The 23,489-nt window shown below is 37.0% G+C and overlaps 1 protein-coding gene across 1 annotated transcript; it reads left to right on the top strand.

The window, feature by feature from the left end:
- The first annotated feature begins 13,096 nt into the window (after positions 1 to 13,096).
- Positions 13,097 to 15,843, top strand: LOC100677583 (olfactory receptor 4F15-like). The gene has a single exon (XM_023558792.2). The coding sequence runs from the start codon at positions 14,226 to 14,228 to the stop codon at positions 15,162 to 15,164; it is 939 nt and encodes a 312-aa protein (XP_023414560.1). The 5' UTR covers positions 13,097 to 14,225; the 3' UTR covers positions 15,165 to 15,843.
- The last annotated feature ends 7,646 nt before the right edge of the window (positions 15,844 to 23,489 follow it).

Here is a 23,489-nt window from a genome sequence, read left to right as displayed (position 1 = left end):
GGCAGTCACTGGTGGTAGTCGGGCACCATCTAGTTCTTCCAGTCTCAGGCTGACGGAATCTCTGGTTTATGTGGCCCTTTCTGTTTCTTGGGCTAACCATTGTCATAGTCGTTAGGCAAGGCAACTTGCCTAATATTCAGAAGTCAATTGTTCCAGTTAAATTCTCTTATCCTAATGAAGCATTTCAGAAAAGATCCTTTCTCAGGTATAAAATAAATTCATCTGCAGGCATATATGCAAATGCAGTGGCTATTTAGATGGGATGAACACTTTTGGAGAGTGAAAAAGGAAGTGACAGGAAGCATCCCTCATGTTTTAGGCTACTCTTTACTTTCCCCTCCCACTTACCTTGAGAAAAACTGGTGGTTCGTGAGTATTAATATCATTCAACCCACCAGAATATTGTATCTTTTGAGCCACCACAGGTTTATCATCTCTAAAAAAATGTCATTTTACCCATGGGGCAGAAACTACAAGATGTTCTGCAATACACCATTTTTCCTGTCTTCCTTAGTTATGGAACCCCAAAGCTTTAGCTAAGAACGTGGCTGTCTAATACATTTTCTATCCTTCTCTGCAGCTAGGTGAGGCCATGTGATTAAATTCTGGGAAATCAGTTACTGTCGAGTTGATTCTGATTCATGATGACCCCATGTATGTCAGAGTAGAACTGTACTCCATAGGGTTTTCAATGAAGCATTTTTTTAGTAGATTGCCAGGCCTTTCTCTGAGGCACCGCTGTGTGGACTCAAGCAACCAACCTTTTGATTAGCAGCTGACTGCTAACCTTTTGCGTCACCTGGTGACTTCAAGTTCTGGTAAATGGTACATAAAAGAAGTGGTGTATGCAATCTGTAAAATCTCTCCTTAAAATGGAAGAGTGTAGTTTTTTTTCCATCTTTCTCTCTTTCTGCCAGCAGGAGTGTGAACATAATGGCTACAGATTCAGTATCCACTTAAGCGATGAGGTAAACTTGGAAATGGGGCAGAGCCAGATTAAAGCATGTGAAGGCCCTAAACATGATAATCTGTGGTGCCCCCTTCACTGCTTACTCACACATTCGAATGTGATATGTGAGTTGTATGTATACATATATACATATACATGTGTGTATGTGTGTGAGTCTTAGCTATCCATGTTGCAACTTCTTTTTAAATGTAACTATAATATTAACAATTGAACTCAAAAGTGGCATGTGTCATTTTAGCAGAATGAGATGAGCTGAATTATAGAATTTTTTAGTGGATGCCAGGTACTAAGATTTTTGCTATATACCACGTTGTCTACAAAAAGAATATTCCACATATCCTACAACAAAGAAAATGAGTCAGTGAACTCAGTTGTTTCAATAATCAATGTAAAATACCCTTGATCTTCCACAACAAAAAATTGACTTTCACCAGTTTTGCTTTAAACAGTTCATTCTTCAGTTTTGATGTTTGCTTATAAATAATGAATGGTATAATTATAAGTGAACAAATGAAAAGATGTCATAAAAGAAAATTTAATGATCAGAAAACAAATATTACATCAAATTACTGTATTTTATTTTTAGATCTTTCATCTCTAATATAATTAAAAGTATTTCTATTGTTTGCTCTTACAAATTCTTCAACGATTTAATCACAATTAAACTGCTGAACAATGTCTACTTCCATACATAATAAGGATGATGAATTGAGTCTTTCTTGAATCACTGTTGTACAAGGAGGGTTTTTGAGTCTTTAGGGATGAAAACAAGCATTCTGTTGTTCAGTTTGTGCAATTTCAACATTGGGAAATATGCATTTTATTTTCTCTTCTATTATGGAATCCTACGTGCCTACATATTCTCCCCATGGAATCCTTCACTATTGCAACTCAAGCCTTGATTTTTTTCTTCAGTTCTTTCATCTTGAGAAATGCTGAGCGTGTTCTTCCCTTTTGGTTTTCCACGTCCCACTCTTTGCACATGTCATTATAATACTTTGTCTTCTCAAGAGGCCCTTTGAAATCTTCTGTTCAGTTGTTTTACTTCATCAATTCTTCCTTTTGCTTTAGCTCCTCGACGCTCAAGAGCAAGTTTCAGAGTCTCCTCTGACATCCATCTTGGTCTTTTCTTTCTTTCCTGTCTTTTCAGTGACCTCTTGCTTTCTTCATGGATGATGGCCTTGATGTCATTCAACAACTTGTCTGGTCTGCGGTCACTAGTGTTCAATGCGTCAAATCTATTCTTGAGATGGTCTTTAAATACAGGTGGGGTATACTCAAGGTCATATTTGGCTTTCGTGGACTTGCTCTGATTTTCTTCAGTTTCAACTTGAACTTGCATATGAGCAATTGATGGTCTATTCCACAGTTGGCCCCTGGCCTTGTTCTGACTGATGATATTGAGCTTTTCCATCATCTCTTTTCCATCAAAAGAAGATGAAAGGAATACACAGAGTCATTATACTGAAAAGAATTAGTCAATATTCAACCATTTCAAGAGGTTGCATATGATCAGGAACCAATGGTACTGAAGGAAGAGGTCCAAGATGCTCTGAAGGCATTGGCAAAAAACAAGGCTCCAGGAATTGAGATGTTTCAACAAACAGATGCTGCGCTGGAGGTGCTCACTTGTCTATGCCAAGAAATATGGAAGACAGCTTCCTGGCCAACTGACTGGAAGAGATCCATATTTAAGCTTATTTCCAAGAAAGGTGATCCAACTGAGTGTGGAAATTATAGAACAATATCATTAATATCATATGCAAGCAAAATTTTGCTGAAGATCATTCAAAAATGCCTGTAGCAGTATATCGACAGGGAACTGCCAGAAATTCAGGCCGGTTTCAGAAGAAGATGTGGAACCAGGGATATCATTGCTGATGTCAGATAGATCGTGGCTGAAAGCAGAGAATACCATAAGGATGTTTACCTGTGTTTTATTGACTATGCAAGGGCATTCGACTATGTGGATCAGAACAAACTATGGATAACCCTGAGACAAAATGGGAACTCCAGAACACTTAATTGTGCTCGTGAGGAACCTTTACATAGATCAAAAGGCAGTTGTTCAGACAGAACAAGGGGATACTGATTGGTTTAAAATCAGGAAAGGTGTGCGTCAGGGTTGTATTCTTTCACCATACCTATTTAATCTTTACGCTGAACAAATAATACCAGAAGCTGGACTATATGAAGAAGAACGGGGCATCGGGATTGGAGGAAGACTCATTAACGACCTGCATTATGCAGATGACACAACTTTGCCTGCTGAAAGTGAAGAGGACTTGAAACACTTACTAATGAAGATCAAAGGCCACAGCCTTCAGTATGGATTACAACTCAACATAAAGAAAACAAAAATCCTCACAACAGGACCAATGAGCAACATCATGATAAATGGAGAAAAGATTGAATTTGTCAAGGATTTCATTTTACTTGGATCTACAATCAACAGCCATGGAAGCAGCAGTCAAGAAGTCAAAAGATGCATTGCATGGGACAAATCTGCTGCAAAGGACCTCTTCAAAGTGTTGAAGAGCAAGGATGTTACCCTGAAGACTAAGGTGTGACTGACCCAAGTCGTGGTATTTTCAATCACATCATATGCATGTGAAAGCTGGGCAATGAATGAGGAAGACTGAAGAAGAGTTGACGCCTTTGAATTGTGGTGTTGGTAAAGAATATTGAATATATCACACACTTCCAAAAGTACAAACAAATCTGTCTTGGAGGAAGTGCGGCCAGAATGCTTCTTAGAGGCAAGGATGGTGAGACTGCATCTTGCATACTTTGGACATGTTGTCAGGAGGGATGAGTCCCTGGAGAAGGACATCATGCTTGGCAGAGTACAGGGTCAGTGGAAAAGAGGAAGACCCTCAACAAGGTGGATTGACACAGTGGCTGCAACAATGAGCTCAAGCATAACAACGATTTTAAGGATGGCGCCGGACTGGGAAGTGTTTAATTCTGTTGTGCATAGGGTCACTATGAGTCGGAACCGACTAGACGGCACCTAACAACAACAACAACACATGCCTACATGAATAAAATTTGTCATTCATGAATCGGGAAACTTAGTTCTACCGTAAGAATGAATTTGTCTGTGTAAAGATTTGTAATTGTCATCAGGATAAGCCTGCACTAATTTCTTGGATGCCTTCAAGGATAATTCATCAGGTATAGCCCCATTGTTTAAGAAGGAAAATCTATTTGAAAGAACTTCGTATACTTTTATCCCTCTTTTCATGCAAGATTCAAGTGTGTCAATGATGATGTTTTGTGTGGGTATGCAAAATTGGCCTTTGGCACTCAACGAAACTTCTGCAGCACTTCTATCATTTACTTATTTTTTTTCTAATGCGTCTGTGACTGTAAATTGCCTGATAATCAGTATTTGATAGTATTTGTTTTGTTGCATTTTCAAAATCTTCTCTTAAATTATGTAAATACTCTGTTAATGACAGGTAGAAATTTGTGCATGTCTTTAAATTTACTTCTGAGAGCTTGGCTCGTTCTATGAAAATGCTGCATTTTCCACATAACTGGCATAAATACATACTCTACTGTTTCTGTTTTGTTGTCGATGTTTTCAGCTTCTTTTTTGGTACCTCCGTTTTGAGTCTGGTCTTCAGCAATATTTTCTAAGGCATCTAGAATTTCAGTGTATGATTCCAGGATTGCACTCATTGTTATATCATACGCTTTTCAATGCGTATTAGAAAGATATTTTAATACTTGGTCATTGCCTAACTGCCCATTGGTGAGTAGAAGTAGCAAAAATTTGTAGAGTGACTGAAGAGTAGGAAAAAAATCCAACTGCCTCCGGACAACAATCTATCGCACTACGTCCTTCAAGATTAAATGAATGTGCTGCACATGGTTTGAAAATGGCATGTTCATTATGTTCTAAAATTTTCTGTTGCATGTCTTTATAATGCCCTGACATATTGACAGCATTATCATAGGCTTGGCCACTGCACTTATAAAAACCAATTTTGCAAACTTCACTTAAATAGTGAAGTACTTGGTTTGTAATCTCTTCACTAGTATGACTTTTTAAGTTGGTAAATATGATCAATCACTCTACAGGTTTTTCCATTTGTTGGAGACAATACATATTTTAAAACAGCACTTAGCTGATTTGTATGAGAAAGATCAGGAGTGGAATCTACCAACAAACTGAAATATTGAGCTATACATATTTCACTGAAAATAGTTGATTGAGCTTTATCATTATTAAGTTTATTAATTCATCACATGTTGTTTTAGACATATAGGGTGGATTGTTCTTTCCTGCATTACCATATCTTGAGATGTGACCTGCGAAAAATGGGTCAAACTCAGCAACAAGTTCAAGTAAACCCCCCACATTTTCATTTTGTGGGGACCCAAACACTTCGCTTCTTCCTTGAAAGGATAGTCCACATTAAGAAATTGTTATAAGGACAACAATAAGCCATTGCAAAATGGCTCTCCAGTGCTGACATTATTCATTAATTTTTGTTTCTAGTTCATGAGTCAAGCCAAAACCACGTCTTTAATTTAAATACGACAACATACAATCTCTGCGAGTTGAACTGTTTTCATGTTTATCAATCGTACTTGAGTTGCACCAATTGCTAAATTCATCCATAGCAAATCCAGAATTAAATGACTTAGGACTGAATAGTTTACAAACAAAACAATATACAGAGCCAACTGATGGAGAATAGAGTAGCCACTTCCTCTTATAATTTTCACCATTATCTTTGCACCTTAGAAATATATTCTGGCAACGAACTTTGCTTGTTTACCATTCAGAAATTTTTGACACGAATTTTCAAATGCTCCACTGTGATGCTAACAGTCACTTGGCCCTCTTTAGATCCAATAATTTACATCATTTGAAGAAAAATTATTCCACAAAGGAAGATCTGTATTTCTGTTACTTATGGGGTCTGCAGATGCAACAATTTCAGATTCACTTTCTACACCATTATTAATTTTTTTCCTATGGCTAGAAATGGGTGCACAATTTGGAACAAATTATGTTATGTTTGTATTGCTATTAGCAACTTCGGCACTAGCAGTGCTAGTACAATGATTTGCACCCAATAAACTTGAGCATTCAAAGGAAGAAATCTCTTCCAGTTTATTATGTTTTAAAAATGAAGTTAATTTTTGGAATTGTCTTTAGGAACTACAAATTCTTTTAATCTTCTGTGAGATTTTGTTTTTGAGCTCTCCTTAGTTGTTGCTGTTTCATTTTACCTGGATAGAAAATTATGTCACTTTTTAAATTTGGTTCTACCATAGAAAATAAATTTGACTAATCGAAAATAAATAAAATTATGAAACAAGTAAAATTTATAATATAAAATTTACATTAAAACTTGGACATTAGCACAAAAATTTATATTTGAAACTAGTAAGTAAAAAAAATTGATTTGAAACATGTAATTTTTTCTTCAGATCTGAGATCGTCAAAATAAATAGTACTGATAAGGCAGTCCGAAATAATTTTATTCATTTGTCCTAAGATGTTTGTTGGCAGGCCCTTCTCAGATCTCCATGACTGGTTTTTGCCTTGAAATAATACTTAAAACTTGTGCACTTACTTTCCATCCTTTTGTGCTGCGCCTGCACAGTTCATGCCTGATACCTGGCGAGGGCAAGAGTGATCCCAAAGAGCACGCTGCAAATACAACAGTATGGTCAATCTGAGGACATATCTTGGTTCCCTTTGCGCTAGACAGGACCAGATACGTCACGAGTCATGTGATTACAGTCTGCTGGCGCTTTCTTATGTGGAACCATGAGACAGAACTGAATGTGAGTTTATACTCGGTGGGTTTGAAATGAAAAGGAAAACATAATTGTTATCATATACAAAATTTATAAAATGTACATTTTATTTCTTTGTGGGATTGTTTAACTCCCATATTTGTAGATGTACATAATCAGTGTTACAATAGCACCAGTTCTTCATGATGAGCAAGGTTGTTTTGTGAGACATAATATCATTCAATTTCTTAAAAGAAAATCAGCGTGAAGGGAAATGAAAAATAAAGTACATTTATATAATTTAACTTTTATTATCTAAATATTCATTTAATTCATTTGCTAGAGGAATTGTTCAATTTCTTTACACAGAGATATGTAAATATTCTGATAAAATATAAATGTAATGGTCTGATAAAAGTCCTTTGTTGCTTTCTTTAAGACAAACTCAGAAACATTCATTGTTGCAAAACAAAAACATATTTTGCACGACAAGCAAATGTTGAATTTTGTGTCCTCTTAATGTGCCTAATACTTCGTTTATTACCATGTATGGAGTAATGTCAAGCACTCTGTCCCACACAACAGACAATAGAAAATTAAACTCACTTGATATAAAAATGCAAACTTTTCGTGTTGGATAAATATTAATATTTCCAGTATTTTTGAATGTTTGCTATGTTATTATTGTATTAAATTATTACCTACACTATTGACTTAAAAAATAGATTTTGTAGTTTATTCTTTCATTTGCCTAGTTTGTTTCTGCATGGAGAAAATGGATATTTATTTGGCTCTTCCATATAAAATTTGCATAAATTGCCTGCAAAGTGAATGTTATCAAATTCCTATCCATCATTATCTTCTCATTTATCATGATAAGATTATAAAATGGCAAAAAAAAAAAAGGCAGAGACTGATTTTCTTAAAGATTCCATTTTTACACACCCCCTATGACCCATTTTTTTTTTTTTTTTATCTCTGGGAGAAAATTTTCTTGACTAATTGAATTTAGTTTGGCAGTCCCAGGTCACTGTGGCATTTTGGGGTCACTAGCCTCCAGTGCAGTTAATTATTTTTTCCTTTTTATGGAAACATTTTATATACCTCTGTGTCCTTGAGATAATTGTGAATAGTTCCAGGGCAATAATGGGGATGGAGTTGACAACAGGGGGAAGACATTAAACTAGATAAACTTCAAGGACGAGGTAGCCTTGGGTAACAGTTTGCTTTTTGTACACATTAGCTAAGCTTTGGCATGGGGACAGGAAGGACTGAGGAGGTGGTGGTAAGAAGATACTGAACACAACAGGAGAGTGAATATGAATAGTTCTGGATATAGAGAATGAGAATTAACCTTAATTTTTAACTAGAACTTGGAAATCTCTTAGAAATCCAAAGGTGCAACTGAAGATAGATTGCAATCTGGAGTCCACACCTTGCCTTGGTTCAGGACAGGACTAGGATGCAGGCTGAGTTGATAACGGTACCTAGAGATCTTCAGGAAATTTATTAGCACTGAGAGTAAAGGCAAATATGCTTGTTGTCTTCATAACAAGCTTCTTGTCTGTTTACTTTTATCTTTAGAGAAGAGCTAAGATATAAAGAGAACAAAGTTCATTAAGTACTAGCAATAACTGCAGTTTTTGAAAAAATAAAACTCCAATTTTGTAGAATCCAGATGGAGAAAGAATGATTGAAAACTTGCTTAGAGAAAATAATTCCAGGACCCAAAGTCATCCTAAACTAAAGTAATGCAGTGTCAACTAAAATCAGACAGGGGAATGGAGATAAAATGTAGGAAGCTAAATATGTTATGTGTAATAGCCAGTAGTCAGTCTTCCTGTTCTTGTTTATGTTTTAAAAATTTTTATCAGAATTTTTTTCTAGGTCACTACAATGAAATGTTTTGTGTGAGATGGAGGTGGTTTGACAAGACTGACAAAGATAAAGGGGTAGAAGATGGATCCTACGAGGAAAGGCTAAAATAACTGATGTGATTAAAACTATAGGGAACAGACAAGTGGTATTTATTTACCAAGTTCAAGGATATTAAACGTTTATCTGAGAAAGTTGCTGACAATTTCTTTGCATCCACAGAAGAAGAATTAAGTGGACATGGACTTAATTGAAATGACGAGAGAGTTCCTTTTATGTAAGGAAGCACTATTGGACAATTATGTTAATAAAAACAAGAAACTAAGGAAAGGCATGAATTTTCAAACCTTGTAAAGTGAGGAAGAACTGATGTGTTCTGAATGGAAAAATGGAAAAAAAAAAAAAAAGGAACTGAATCAGAACATATTTTTAGATCTCTTCCAGCTTAATGATTTTATTATTTGGGGATAATAAGCATCTGTCTTAAAAAAAATATATTATATGTAAGATTCCCATGAATCTATTCCAGTTCCAGTTTCACATAGATCAAGATATTTAAATGACGATTTCAGAAATGCTAAAGATTCAGAAATGCTAAAGTGCTAGGTTTGTCACATGTCATAATTGTTTACGTAGTCTAAACAAATGATGGCTATTATTTGTGTCTGTCATTGTAATTCCTAAGAACAATAGTTAGAATAGATCCAGCGGATTCAAAGCGGAATATCCCCTAATGACAGTGAGCTTAGGAGAGTATATAGTCTTTCCACGGAGGGTCTGGGATGCCACAAGCTGATGAAATACTCATAACCCAGTGTGTCCTTCTAAAAGCCATTCAGAGACTATCCCCCAGAGCCATTAGATGGATACTCAGGAAATACAAAGACCTAAGACAGGAGCTGGGTAAGTCTCCAGATCTGCTGATATTTTCTGTTTGCACTACTTTCTCTTTCTCATCTCAGCTTTGTAAGGGATCCTAAAGTAGTTAAGGGAATTCTTGGGTGATTCAGATAGTTAATGCACTCGGCTGCTAAGTGAATGGTTGAAGGTTTGAGTTGATCCAGAGGGGCCTTGGAAGAAAAACCTGGTGACCTACTTCTCAAAAAAAAGAAATCAGCCATTGAAAACCCTATGGAGCACAGTTCTACTCTGAAGCACACAGGGTCTTCATGAGTTGGAATCGGCTCAATGGCAACTGCTTTTTTTTAAAGAAGGAGATAAATGTTGTCTTTGACCCCATAATTTCCTCTTTTCTCAGCTCTAGCTCTCATTCCTGGGGTTTGCCCCTCTCCTGCAGAGTCCGTCTGCTGTCTCCTCCAACAGCCTATCCAAGCTCATCCTCCTTGGGTAATGACTCAGGTTTAAAATGCATCACTTATTTCTTCATCATCAAAACATGCATGCATAAGAGCTAAGGAAAGCCATTGGATAACTTGTCTGTAATAGTTTAATAGAGCACCTTTCCCTTAGCAATGTAAGCAAAACTATGAAAAGCAGTATGTTAACCTAAGAGAAAGCGATCCAATGCTGGGTGCTTGTAGGAAACATTTTTGGGAACTGGGGTTTTAAAAACTGCCCATCTAAAAAGCTCCTTCTCACTGCCTTCTCTTCCTCTTTTATATGATGTTCCCCTTTAGTTTCCCATCTAAATGATCATATTAGTCTCCTGGTGCATTGGATACTCTAATGCCCCCTTCTCTTGCTTTTTCTCATCTTTCAATCAATTTCTTTCTGATTTTTAAATTTTATTTAACTCCCTTTACTTTATGTCCATCCTTCCTCTACCTAGGCTCTGTCTCCTTAATTACACAGAACCTCATATATATATATTTTTTCAGAATGACCCATTAAATTCTCATCTACTTTTGCTAACACTCTTCTTTATAAATTTATTAATAGATTTATCACCATTTCTTTTGCTATTCTACTTTATCCTTTTTTGCTATTCAAATTTCAATGTGGAGGGAGTACCACTGTTATGGAAACCCTGGTGGCGTAGTGGTTAAGTGCCATGGCTGCTAACCAAGAGGTCAGCAGTTCAAACCCACAAGGCGCTCTTTGGAAACTCTATGGGGCAGTTCTACTCTGTCCTATAGGGTCGCTAAGAGTCGGAATCGACTCGATGGCACTGGGTGGGGTTACCACTGTTATTCTCATTTTTATAATATAGTCTCATTGTTATTGCTACTTCATGGAAGGCCTTACAAAACTCAGGAGCATTTTTTTCACCTAGTGATCAGAAGAATTTTTTTTGGCCTTATTTTTCTTCCCATTCCTAGAGAACTATTGATTAGTTAGTTCTTGACGTGGAGGTTTGGTTATAAATCATGAAAGAGTTTACATAATTCTTACTCAAAATTCTTCTAATAACCTTAGAGTCCCATTTAATATATAGTCATTTTCTTATTCCTTTAATTTATTCTATATGCTTGTATGGAATTACTACTAGATAGTGAGATTTTCCAAAATCGATATTCATCCTTTTTGACCTTTATGTTATCTCTAAGGTATAGCATAATGCTAGACAGTTTACAGATGCTCCATAAATATCTGTTGAATAAATGAGTGAATAAGCCAATAATTCTTCCTATCAGCATAGTTTTTTAGTTTTTCTGTCAATACAAAGAATTATGATGTATAAAATCTTCCCCCAAGTGTTTTATAAAATATTGGGGAAGATAAAACTGATGCATATTTAATAAAAAGCTACTGAAAAATTAAATATATAGTAAGAACTACAGATGCAAGAATTCAAAGAAAGAAAGATGTCAGTAAATTGAGGAGAGACTTTCTGAAAATGGAACTTGAACTAGAAGCAAGCAGAATGTTTGAGACTTTCGAAGTATTTGATGAATAATAGAACTTCTTCAAGTGTTTTTACTCTTTCTGGAGAAAGAAGCTCTGCATGTCACAGGCCAAAATTGTATTTTCTGTCATGAACGTAGACTCCACAAAGGCATGGGTTCGTGTAAGTGATATATCCCTAACCCTGGAATAGTGCCTGACATTTTGGGCACTCAGAAATATTTATTAAATTAATGAACAAAAATAATTCAGAGAACTCCTCAGGGGTCAGTTATATACTTGGCATTACAACTTGTCCAATAACACATTTGTTGGCTGGTTGTCATAGTGTCCTTATCATTGATAGAAATTAATTGTCTAGGCTTGGTTCTCCAGGTAGCTGGAATCAGAAGTTGTTTATGTGCAGTTACACAGCAAAAGTCAGGACTTAACTACTGCACTCGATTCCTCCTCCTTTCAGTATCTCTTCCACCTTCCTGACAGGCTATCTAAAATTCCCCTCTGTCAGACTCTTGGCTTAGTTTAAAGATTTTCTTTTTTCCCCTAACATATCTGTTCACATGAAAGAAGGCTGTGGTAGACAGAGTAATGGACCCTCAAAAATATCCACGTCCTAATTTCTTTACATGGCGAAAGAAATTGTGATTAAGTTAAGGATCTTCAGCTAGAAAGATTATCCTGGATTATCTGGGTCAGCCAATGTAATCGTAAGTATCCTTGCAAGAGGAAGGCAGGAGAGTGAGAGTCAGACAGGAGATGGGAAGATGGAGGCAGAGGTTGGAGTGACACACTTTGAAGAGGGAAGAATGTGCCATGAGCATAGGAATGCAGGTGGCTCTAGAACCTGAAAAGGAACCCACTGCTGTCGAGTTGGACTCATAGTGACTCTATAGGACAGAGTAGAAGTGCCCCACAGGGTTTCCCAGGCTGTAATCTTTACAGAAGCAGACGGTCCAATGTTTCTCTTATGGAGTGGCTTGTGGATTTGAGTCACACACCTTTTGGTTCGCAACCGAACGCTTAACTACTGCACCATCAGGGATCCCTAGGAAAAAGAGAGAAACAGGTTTTCTCTTACAGCTTCCAGAAGCAACACAGCTCTACTGATACCTTGATTTTAGCCTTTAAGACCCATTTCAGACTTCTTACCTCCAGAACTGTAAGATAATACATTTGTGCTGTTAGAAGCCGCTAAGTTTGTGGCAATTTGCTATACCAGCAACAGGAAATGAAACAAAAGCTATTTAATGCAAGCAACTTTCAATGGGAGTCAGGGGTTCTTGGCTCTAGTATAAACTCTGCCACCAACTACTTTTGTAACAATATAAATTATTTCACTGGTAAAATGTGGATGTTGGACTAAATTAGGAACACTCCATTAAGCAGTGGACTTCTTGATGGTTTATCTCTGACAGTTGTTCTTTATCCTTGAGGAACTATAATCTTGCCTGACCTTCCCAAGCTGGGACCTGGTCACCATTCTTGTCTGAACTTTATAACTCATTCATCCTTTTCCCCTCAAATATAGACACAGACACTATCTGGCTCTTTTCACCTAATTTTTCATTTCTGCCACTCTTTTATTCACTGCAAATATACTATCAGAAAAAAAAAGAGAGAAAGAGAGAGACTGCATTTATGTGGCAGAGTTCTTACCTTTGGAGAGGCAATGAGTATAGTAGACTAGAGGAGGTGGTTATATGTCTTAGCTCATCACTCATTTTCTCCAACAAATTGAGATTTTTTTTTTGAAAGTATGTAATGGTTATACAATAAAGTGATTTCTTCCATTTTGAAACACATCAAAAACCCTTTGTTGACTATTTTCAGTTAATAATTGAGATTCATTTTTTTATGACAGAATTTTCTTGTGCATATATTACTTTGTGTGATTAAATAATTAAAAGAATGAGGTGTGGGACCTTGTGATAACTTCTGACTGGCATCACAAAAACATAATATTAATATGAATTCTACTTTTTTCACTCCTGGGTCATTCTTTAATCTCATTTTTTCCTTCATTCGACAAGTGTGAAGCACTTGTTGAGTGACTGGTGTATGTTAGCCACTATTGATGATTGTGATGGTGTTGGGGGCTACCCATATGAAAACAGACCTGATGCCTGTACATTTTAGTTGGAGAGATGGACATATATATATAATTCGGAGAGGCAGAGTGCAATAAATGCTAACAGTGCAGTGGGAGTATTGAGACCTGGGTGGGTTTGGAAGATTTCGTGAGAGAGGGAGTATTTGAGCTTTGACAATTTTGTGAGTTAGAGAAGAGAATGAGAGGAATTTTGAGGGTTGGAGAAAGAAAGATAAACATTTAAAATGTAATTGAGCAATATAAGTAAAGGAACAGAGGCTTCAAAAAATGAATGCTGCACATGAGTAATTGTGAGGTTTCTCACATGAATGGTTGAAATCACATCCATTCATATGAAATCACAGCCAAAAGTATTTGAGGATGACCTTGTATGTCATCTAAGTAGAACATACTGGGGAGCAGGAAACAGGAAGTATCTGTATAATATTAGAAGAAAGCAGAATGGCACTAAGTCCAGAGATGGAATTAATTTAGTACAAGTCGTTTTGAAAACCATGATGCCATATGGGAACCAGTTGACCCCTCTAAGTAGGAGTCCAGTACACATGTGTGAAGATTGACTGTGTGAAATGTTATCTCATGATAACTGTTTTCATGAACTTAAAACTCTCTTTCTTAAACACTTACGTTTGCCAAAGTAATTTGTTCTCATTTTCTTCCTTCCTTTAGGTAACATGAAAACTGACTGTGGTGTCTGAGGCCATGCATGGAATGAACCACTCTGTAGTATCAGAGTTTGTGTTCCTGGAACTCACCAATTCATGGGAGATCCAGCTTCTCCTTTTTGTTTTTTCATTTTTGTTCTACTTTGCAAGCATGATGGGAAACCTCATCATTGTGTTCACGGTAACATTGGATGCTAATCTGCACTCCCCCATGTATTTTTTCCTAGCTAACCTCTCAGTCATTGATATGGCATTTTGCTCAATCACAGCTCCAAAAATGATCAGTGATATTTTCAAGAGGCATAAAGCCATCTCTTTTGGGCCATGCATTACCCAGATCTTCTTCAGCCATGTTGTTGGGGGCACTGAGATGCTGCTGCTCATAGCTATGGCCTTTGACAGATACGTGGCCATTTGTAAGCCTCTCCATTATCTGACCACCATGAGCCCACAGATGTGTCTATTTTTTTTAGTCACTTCCTGGACCATTGGCCTTATCCACTCAGTGACTCAACTAGTTTTTGTGGTAGATTTGCCTTTTTGTGGCCCTAATGTACTGGACAGTTTTTACTGTGACCTACCCCGGTTCCTCAGACTTGCCTGCACAGACACCCAAGAGCTAGAGCTCATGGTCACCATCAATAGTGGACTCACTTCTGTGGGCTCCTTTGTCTTATTGGTTGTTTCCTACATCTTTATTCTGTTCAATGTTTGGGAACATTCTTCAGGTGGTTCATCCAAGGCCCTTTCCACTCTGTCAGCTCATAGTACTGTTGTGGTCTTATTCTTCGGGCCACTGATGTTTTTCTATACCTGGCCTTCTGCCACTTCACACCTGGATAAGTATCTTGCTATTTTTGATGCAGTTCTCACTCCTTTTCTGAATCCAGCTATCTACACATTGAGGAATAAAGAGATGAAAGTGGCAATGAAGAGACTGTGTAGTGGTCTTGGGCATTACAGAAAAATATCATAAATGGATTGACTAAGAAGACATGGAACCATAGCTTCTTCTTCATGCTAGTGGCAAGAAAGACTTTATTTCAATTTCAGGAAATATGCAAGACTTAGGCCATGTTACATGCCTAGACATTTATTACCTGTTAAATTATGATATTTATTTCACCATCCAATTAGAAATGATGTTATTTTTTGAAACCCAGTACATTAGTCCATGCCGTAGTAGAATGCCGTGTAATTGAGGAAATAATAATATTTCATCTTTTTTCTTTATTGGGCAGATATTCTGTTAGTAGGCAAACTATGTATTCACATTATTCTTAACTGTTTACTACCTAATTATCTTGATTTTAATTTTTTCTGTTCCCTATCTGTTTGCCTTCCATTGCCCCAGAATCTACACATTTTGTTTCTTTATCTGAATCCTCTATCTGGGAGTCTGGGAAATAATCAATTTTATAATTTAAAGCTGGGATGGATTACCAATACCATTTGTCTTAATCCCCTCAAGGTACACATGCTGAAATCCAGGAATTGAAAGGTGACCGCAATTTGCTTAAGGGCGTGGAGCCAGGTCTCTGGTTGCCAGGCCAAGTGCTCTTTCCCCTAAAATCAAATTTTGTGTTCTGAATTGCTGTTTATTTTCCACTGTTACAGCTATTTCTTGTAGGCCTAGTTTTGACCTATTTTGAAAACAGGTCTTTATCTTCTCATTTGCGTTCTTTCTTACCATTTAAGTGGTCAGTAGCATTCCACACTTCTTTATCATTTCCAAATCCTTGTCTACCATACATTTTCTTGTTCAGGTGAGAGCTGAATATTCTACCCATTGCTTTAATTATGACGAAAATGTTTGCAATTCCATTATTAACAGTATTCTTTTATTACAGTGGTATTCCCAGTGACCCCAGGTTAAATTCTACTTTTTAGGCCTGAGGTCCCTCAAATATTTACAATTGCTAAGTTTCTTGCTTTTGTGGGAAACATATGTGATTGGTGAATTGTGTGACTCTGCCTAAGTAAGACTCACTAATATCTTTATGCTTCTGTCCCAAAAAGATAAAATTTACTTCGGTAAATAGAAAATGAAATATTTCCAAAATATTTATGAAAGTTCTCTTTCTTCAGGGTTCATGCTGCTTGTTATTTAACATCGTTACTAAAGAACAAAAACAATTCTATCGTTAAAATTTCTTCAAATAAGGTGGAGTTATGACCCTCTCTCATCGTTTCTCCCTTAGGGGAGGTAATCATTGATAGCATTCATACTGTACTATTTATGGTCCAGATTTTGTTCGAAATTCTTTGCCTTGAATTTTGAAGTGGACACACTTATTTTCCCCATTTTACAGAGGAGAAATCTGAGGCACAGGGACATTAAATATATTTAAAGTCTATTAAGTGGTGGGCCTGGACTCAAAGTCTGGCAGCTTGGATCAAGAAACTGTTCATTTAATACTTATACTATAGTGAGTCTCTGGAAATAAAAACAATATCTCCCACATTTGAAAATAATCCCTTTTTGTAGGTCACTCCTATGGGGGACTCCATCAAAAGCCCAGCATTTATGAGTCGGTTTACAAATATTTATTGTGTATGCAATACTGTGGAAACCCTGGTGGCGTAGTGGTTAAGTGCTATGGGTGCTAACCAAAGGGCTGGCAGTTTGAATCCTCCAGGTGCTCCTTGGAAACTTCATGGGGCAGATCTACTCTGTCCTATAGAGTTGCTATGAGTCAGAATCGATCCGACAGCACTGAGTTTGGTTTTTGGCTTTTTATGTAATACTATATAATGAAGGATTTGGCTGGCTTTTGTCCACAGTTCCTGGGAGACAGTCTTTAAACCCTTGGGATTTCCTGAGTGATAGGAGTGTCTTTGTTATTGGTGCCTGGCCCCTCAGACCACAGCTGATGGTTTGTGCTAACAAGGTGACTCATGGTGGGCACCTTCATAGTTGATGCCAACAAGATGACTTAGGAAAGAGGCTGACCAACCAGAAACACCAACTGTGTAATTAGAGGTTTGGAGCTTCGGGCCATGTGGTATCAACCCTATGGAGAATTTTGAGTGGGACCTAGACCTGGAAAGGCTTCTTCTACAGTAGGCCTAGACGGTATGATAATGGCACTGCTGCTTGTACCATACTACCTGGCATTCCCTCTGGTGTTAGAACAACTGGTGGTGGGAAGAGATAACATGTGGAGTTTATGGCAAGCACAAACTGGATTATCATATCACAAACCTGTACAGTTTTAGAGCAACTGTTTTCCTAAGGTTTACAGAGTATTTAATATACAATTATTACCAACCCATAAACCATCATATCATACCAAGGACGCATTTTAATGCAAAGGAGGTGTGGGAGTGAGGGCATAACTACTGAATCTACTGGACCTACCACATGCTACACAATCCAGATGGTGCTGGTCTAATAAAGCAATGGAATGACTTACTACAGATGCAGCTGAAGCACCAGCTTGGAGATAACATCTTGAAAGCAGGGTAACATTTTCCAGGATGCAGTGTCAAGTCACTTCCGACTCATAGCTATCCAGCGTACAAGAAAAAGAAACACTGCCAGGTTCTGGGCCATCCTCATTATCATTGTTATGCTTGAGCCCATTGTTGAAGACACTGTGTCAATCCACCTTATTGAAGGACTTCATCTTTTTTGCTGACCCTCTACTTTACCAAGCATGATGTCCTTCTCTAGGAACTGTTCCCTCCTGATAATGTGTCCAAAGTATGTGAGACTAAGTCAAGTCATCCTTTCTTCTAAGGAGTGTTCTGGCTATGACTTATTCCAAGGCAAAGTTTGTTCTTTTAGCAAGTCTACATTAATTCTGGCCAACATGGTAATTCAGAGATGTCAATTTCTTTCTGTCTTCCTTATTCATTCTCCAGCTTTCGCCTGCATATTAGGCATTTGAAAATAGCATGGCTTGGGTCAGGTGCACCTTAGTCTTCAAGGTAACCTCTTTGTTTTTAACACTTTAAAGAGGGCTTTTACAGCCGATTTGTCCAATGCAATATGCCTTTTTTTTTTTTTACCTTCCTCTTTTTTTTTAAATTGTGCTTTAAGTGAACATTTACAAATCAACTCAGTCCCTCATACAAAAACTTATATACACCTTGCTTTGCATTCCTAGTTGCCCTCCCCCTAATGAGACAGCACACTCCTCCTCTCTGCCCTGTATTCCCTGTGTTCACTCAGCCAGCTCCTGTCCCCCTCTGTCTTCTCATCTCACCTCCAGACAGGAGCTGCCCAGATAGTCTCTTGTGTCTACTTGAGCCAAGAAACTCACTTCTCACCAGTATCATTTTTTGTCTTATAAAACAGTCCAATCCCTGTCCAAAGAGTTGGCTGTGGGAATGGCTCCAGTCTCAGGCTAACAGAATGTCTGGGGACCCTGACCTCCGAGGTCCTTCTAGTATCAGTCAGATCATTAAGCCTGGTCTTTTTACAAGAATTTGAGGTCTGCTTCCCATTGTTCTCCTGCTCCATCAGAAATTCTCTGTTGTGTTCCCTGTCTGGGGAGTCATCTGTTGTAGCCGGACACCATCTAGTTCTTCTGGTGTCAGGCTGATGTAGTCTCTGCTTTATGTGGCCTTCTGTCACTCAGGCTCATAATTACCTTGTGTCTTTGGTGTTCTTCATTCTCCTTTGCTTCCAGTGGATTGAGACCAATTGATACATCTTAGATAGCCACTTGCTAGCGTTTAAGACCCAAGACGCTACTCTCCAAAGTGGGATGCAGAATATTTTCTTAATACATTTTGTTGTGCCAATTGACCTAGATGTCCCCTGAAGCCATGGTCCCCAAACCCGTGCCCCTGTCACTCTGGCTTTCGAAGTGTTTGGTTTTATTCAGGAAACTTCTTTGCTTTTGGTTTAGTCCAGTTGTACTCCTCTCTCCTGTATTGTATGTTGTCTTTCCCTTCACCTAAAATTGTTCTTATCTACTACCTAATTAGTGAGTACTCCTCTCCCTCCCTCACTACCCTGCAACCATCAAAGAAGATTTTTTTCTCCGTTTAAACTATTTCTGGAGTTCTATAATCTCATACAATATTTGTCCTTTTGTAACTGACTAATTTCACTCAGCCTAATGCCTTCCAGATTCTTCCATGTTATGAGGTGTTTCATGGATTCATCATTGTTCTTATCCTTGTGTAGTATTCCATCATGTAAATATACCATAATTTATTTATCCATTCATCTGTTGATGGGCACCTTGGTTGCTACATCTTTTTGCTATTGTAAACAGTGCTGCAATGAACATGGGTGTGCATATATCTGTTCATGTAAAGGCTCTTATTTATCTAGGATATATTCCAAGGAGTGGGATTGCTGGATCGTATGGTAGTTCTGTTTCTAGCTTTTTAAGGAAGTGCCAAATCGATTTCCAGAGTGGTTGTGCCATTTTATATTCCCACCAGCAGTTTATAAGTGTTCAAGTCTCTCCACAACCTCTCCAACATTTATAGTTTTGTGTTTTTTGGATTAATGCCAGCCTCATTGGAGTGAGATGGAATCTCATTGTATTTTTGATTTGCGTTTCTCTAAAGGCTAATGATCGTGCGCATTTCCTCATGGATCTGTTATCTACCTGAATGTCTTCTTTGGTGAAGTGCTTGTTCATATCCTTTGCCCATTTTTTAATTGGGCTGTTTTTTGTAGTTGAGTTTTTGCAGTATCATGTAGATTTCAGAGATCAGACCCTGATTGGAAATGTCATAGCTAAAAACTTTTTCCCAGTCTGCAGGTAATCTTTTTACTCTTTTGGTGAAGTCTTGAATGAACATAGGTGTTTAATTTTTAGGTGCTCTCAGTTACCTAGTTTCAATTCTGGTGTTTGTACATTGTTAATAATGTTACATATACTGTTTATGACATGTATTAGGGGTGCCAACATTGTCCCTATTTTTTCTTCCATGATCTTTATCATTTAAGATTTTATATTTGGGTCTTTGATCCATCTTGAGTTTATTTTTGTCCATGGTGTGAGGTATAGGTCTTGTTTCAATTTTTTTGCAGATGGATATCCAGTTATGCCAGCACCATTTGTTAAAGAGATTGTCTTTTCCCCATTTAACTGACTTTGGGCTTTTGTCAAATATCAGCTGCTCATATGTGGATGAATATATGTGTGGATACTCAATTCTGTTCCATTGGTCTATGTATCTGTTGTTGTACCAGTACCAGGCTGTTTTGACTACTGTGGCGGTATAATAGGTTCTAAAATCAGGTAGAGTGAGGCCTCCCACTTTGTTCTTCTTTTTCATTAATGCTTTGCTTATCCTAGTCCTCTTTACCTTTCACGTGAAGTTGGTGATTTGCTTCTCCATCTCATTAAAAAATGTCATTGGAATTTGAATGGGAATTGCATTGTATCTATAGATCGCTTTTTGTATAACATTTTTACAATGTTAAGTCTTCCTATCCGTGAGCGAGGTATGTTTTTCCACTTATCTACGTCTCTTTTGGTTTCTTGCAGTAGTGTCTTGTAGTTTTCTTTGTATAGATCTGTTACGACTCTGGTAAGGTTTATCTGTATTTTATTTTCTTGAGGGCTACTGTAAATGGTATTGATTTGGTGATTTCCTCTTCAATGTTCTTTTTGTTGGTCTAGAGAAATCCAACTGATTTTTGTATGTTTATCTGGTATCATGATACTCTGCTGAACTCTCCTATTAGTTTCAGTAGTTTTCTTGAGAATTCTTCAAGGTTTTCTGTGTATAAGATCGTGTCATCTACAAATAGAGATATTTTATTTCTTCCTTGCCAATCTGGATGCCCTTTATTTCTTTATCTAGCCTAATTGCTTTGGCTTGGACCTCCAGGACAGTGTTGAATAAGAGTGGCAATAATGGGCTTCCTTGTCTGGTTCCCAATCTCAAGGGGAGTGCTTTCAGACTTACTGCATTTAGGATAATGTTGACTATTGGCTTTGTATAAATGCCCTTTATAATGTTTAGGAATTTTCCTTTTGTTCTTATTTTGCTGAGAGTTTTTATCCTGATGAGTGTTGAACTTTGTCAAATGCCTTTTCTGCATCACTTGATAAGACCATGTAGTTCTTGTCTTTTTTTTATTTATATGATGGATTACATTAATTGTTTTTCTAATGTTGAACCATCCCTGAATACCTGATATGAATCCCACCTTGTTATGATGACTTATTTTTTTGATATATTGTTGAATTATATTGGCTAGAGTTTTGTTTAGGATTTTTGCATGTAAGTTTATGAGGGATATAAGTCTGTAATTTTCTTTTTTTGTGCTGTCTTTAGCTGCTTTTGGTATCAGGGATATGCTGGCTTCATAGAGTGAGCTTGGGAGTATTCCATCCTTTTCTATGCTCTGAAATACCTTTAGTAGTAGTGGTGTTAACTCTTCTCTGAAAGAACTCTGCAGTGAAGCAATCAGAGCCAGGGATTTTGTTGTTGTTGTTGTTGGAAGTTTTTAAATTACCTCTGTGTTAGTTTAGGTGTTTCTAGAAATTCATCCATTTCTTCTAGGTTTTCAAATTTGTTAGAGTACAATTTTTTGTAGTAATCTGATATGATTCTTTTAATTTCAGTTGAGTCTGTTGTGATATCGCCTGTTTCATTTCTTATTTGGGTTGTTTGCTTCCTCTCCTGTTTCTCTTTTGTCAGTTCGGCCAATGTTTTATAAATTTTTTTAGTTTTTTCAAAGAACCAGCTTTTGATCTTGTTAACTCTTTGAATTGTTTTTCTGTTCTCTATTTCATTTAATTCTGCTCAAATTTTTATTATTTGTTTTCTTCTGGTGCCTGAGGGTTTCTTTAGTTACTCTCTTTCTATTTGTTCAAGTTGTAGGGATAATTCTTTGATTTTGGCCCTTCTTTTTCGATGTGTGCATCTATTGATAAAAATTGACCTCTGAGCACCACTTTAGCTGTGTCCAAAGGTTCTGATAGGAAGTGTTTTCATTCTCATTGGGTTTTATGAATTTCTTTAGTCCATCCTTAATGTCTTCTATAATCCAGTCTTTTTGGAGCAGGGTATTGCTCAGTTTCTAAGTATTTGATTTCTTTTCCCTGGTTTTTCTGTTATTGGTTTCTGCTTTTATGGTCTTATAGTCAGAGAAGATGCTCTGTAATATTTGGATGTTTTGGATTCGGCTAAGGCTTGCTTTATTACCTAATACATGGTCTGTTCTATAGAATGTTCCATGTGCGCTAGAAAAGAAAGTATACTTGGCTGCTGTTGTGTGGAGTGTTCTGTATATGTTATCAGGTCAGGCTGTTTGATTGTGTCATTTAGATCTTCTGTGTTTTTATTGAGCTTCTTCCTGGATGTTCTGTCCTTCACCAAAAGTGCTGTGTTGAAGTCTCCTAGTATAATTGTAGAGCTGTCTCTCTCACTTTTCAATGCTGTTAGAGTTTGTTTTACGTATCTTATAGCCCTGTCATTGGGTGTGTAAATATTTAATATGGTTATATCCTCTTGGTATATCGTCCCTTTAATCATTATCTAGTGTCCTTCCTCGTCCTTTGTGGTGGATTTAACTTTAAAATCTATTTTGTCAGAAATTAATATTGGCCACTCTGCTCTTTTTTTATTGTCGTTTGCTTGGTATATTTTTTCCATCTTTTGAGTTTTAGTTTGTGTTTCTAAGGTGTGTCTCTTGTAGGCAGCAAATAGATGGATCATGTTTTTTTTTTTTTTTTTTAATCCGTTCTGCCATTCTCTGTCTCTTTATTGGTGCATTTAGTTCATTTACATTCAGTGTAATTATGGATAGGTATGAGTTTAGTGCTGTCATTTTGACTTCTTTTTTGTGTGTTGTTGGCAGTTTCTTTTTCCCACTTAGTTTTTTTCGTTGAGTAGTTTATCTTTATATTATTGTCTTTTCCTCTTATTCCTTGTTGTTGATTTTTTTTTCTGCAGAGTCTTTTTTTTTTTTTTTTTGTATTTTATTTTGATAAGCAGCGTTGTTAGTCTTCTTTGTGGTTACCTTAATATTTACCCCCATTTGTCTAAATTTAAACCTAACTTTGAATTCTTTATATTGCCTTGTCTTCCTCTGCATATAAAGATCTATGACTACATTTCTTAGACTTTATTGCTTTAATGTTGTCTTCTTTTACATAATAACATCGCTTTTGCCCTGTTTTGAGTGTTTTTTTTAACTTGATTTATTTTTGTGATTTCCCTATCTGAGCTGACATCTGGTTGCTCTGTCCCTTGTTCTAGTCTTGGGTCGATATCGGATATTATTGATTTTCTAACCTTGGAACTCCCTGTAGTATTTCTTGTAGTTTTGGTTTGGTTTTTGCAAGTTCCCTGAACTTCTGTTTATTTGGAAATG

Source organism: Loxodonta africana, chromosome 10 (assembly GCF_030014295.1).
Source record: "Loxodonta africana isolate mLoxAfr1 chromosome 10, mLoxAfr1.hap2, whole genome shotgun sequence".
NCBI lineage: Eukaryota > Metazoa > Chordata > Mammalia > Proboscidea > Elephantidae > Loxodonta > Loxodonta africana.
This window is presented reverse-complemented; position numbering and strand designations above follow the sequence as displayed.

Coding starts and splice junctions, on each gene's coding strand:
- LOC100677583 (XM_023558792.2), top strand. CDS start 14,226: ATGCATGGAATGAACCACTCTGTAGTATCAGAGTTTGTGTTCCTGGAA.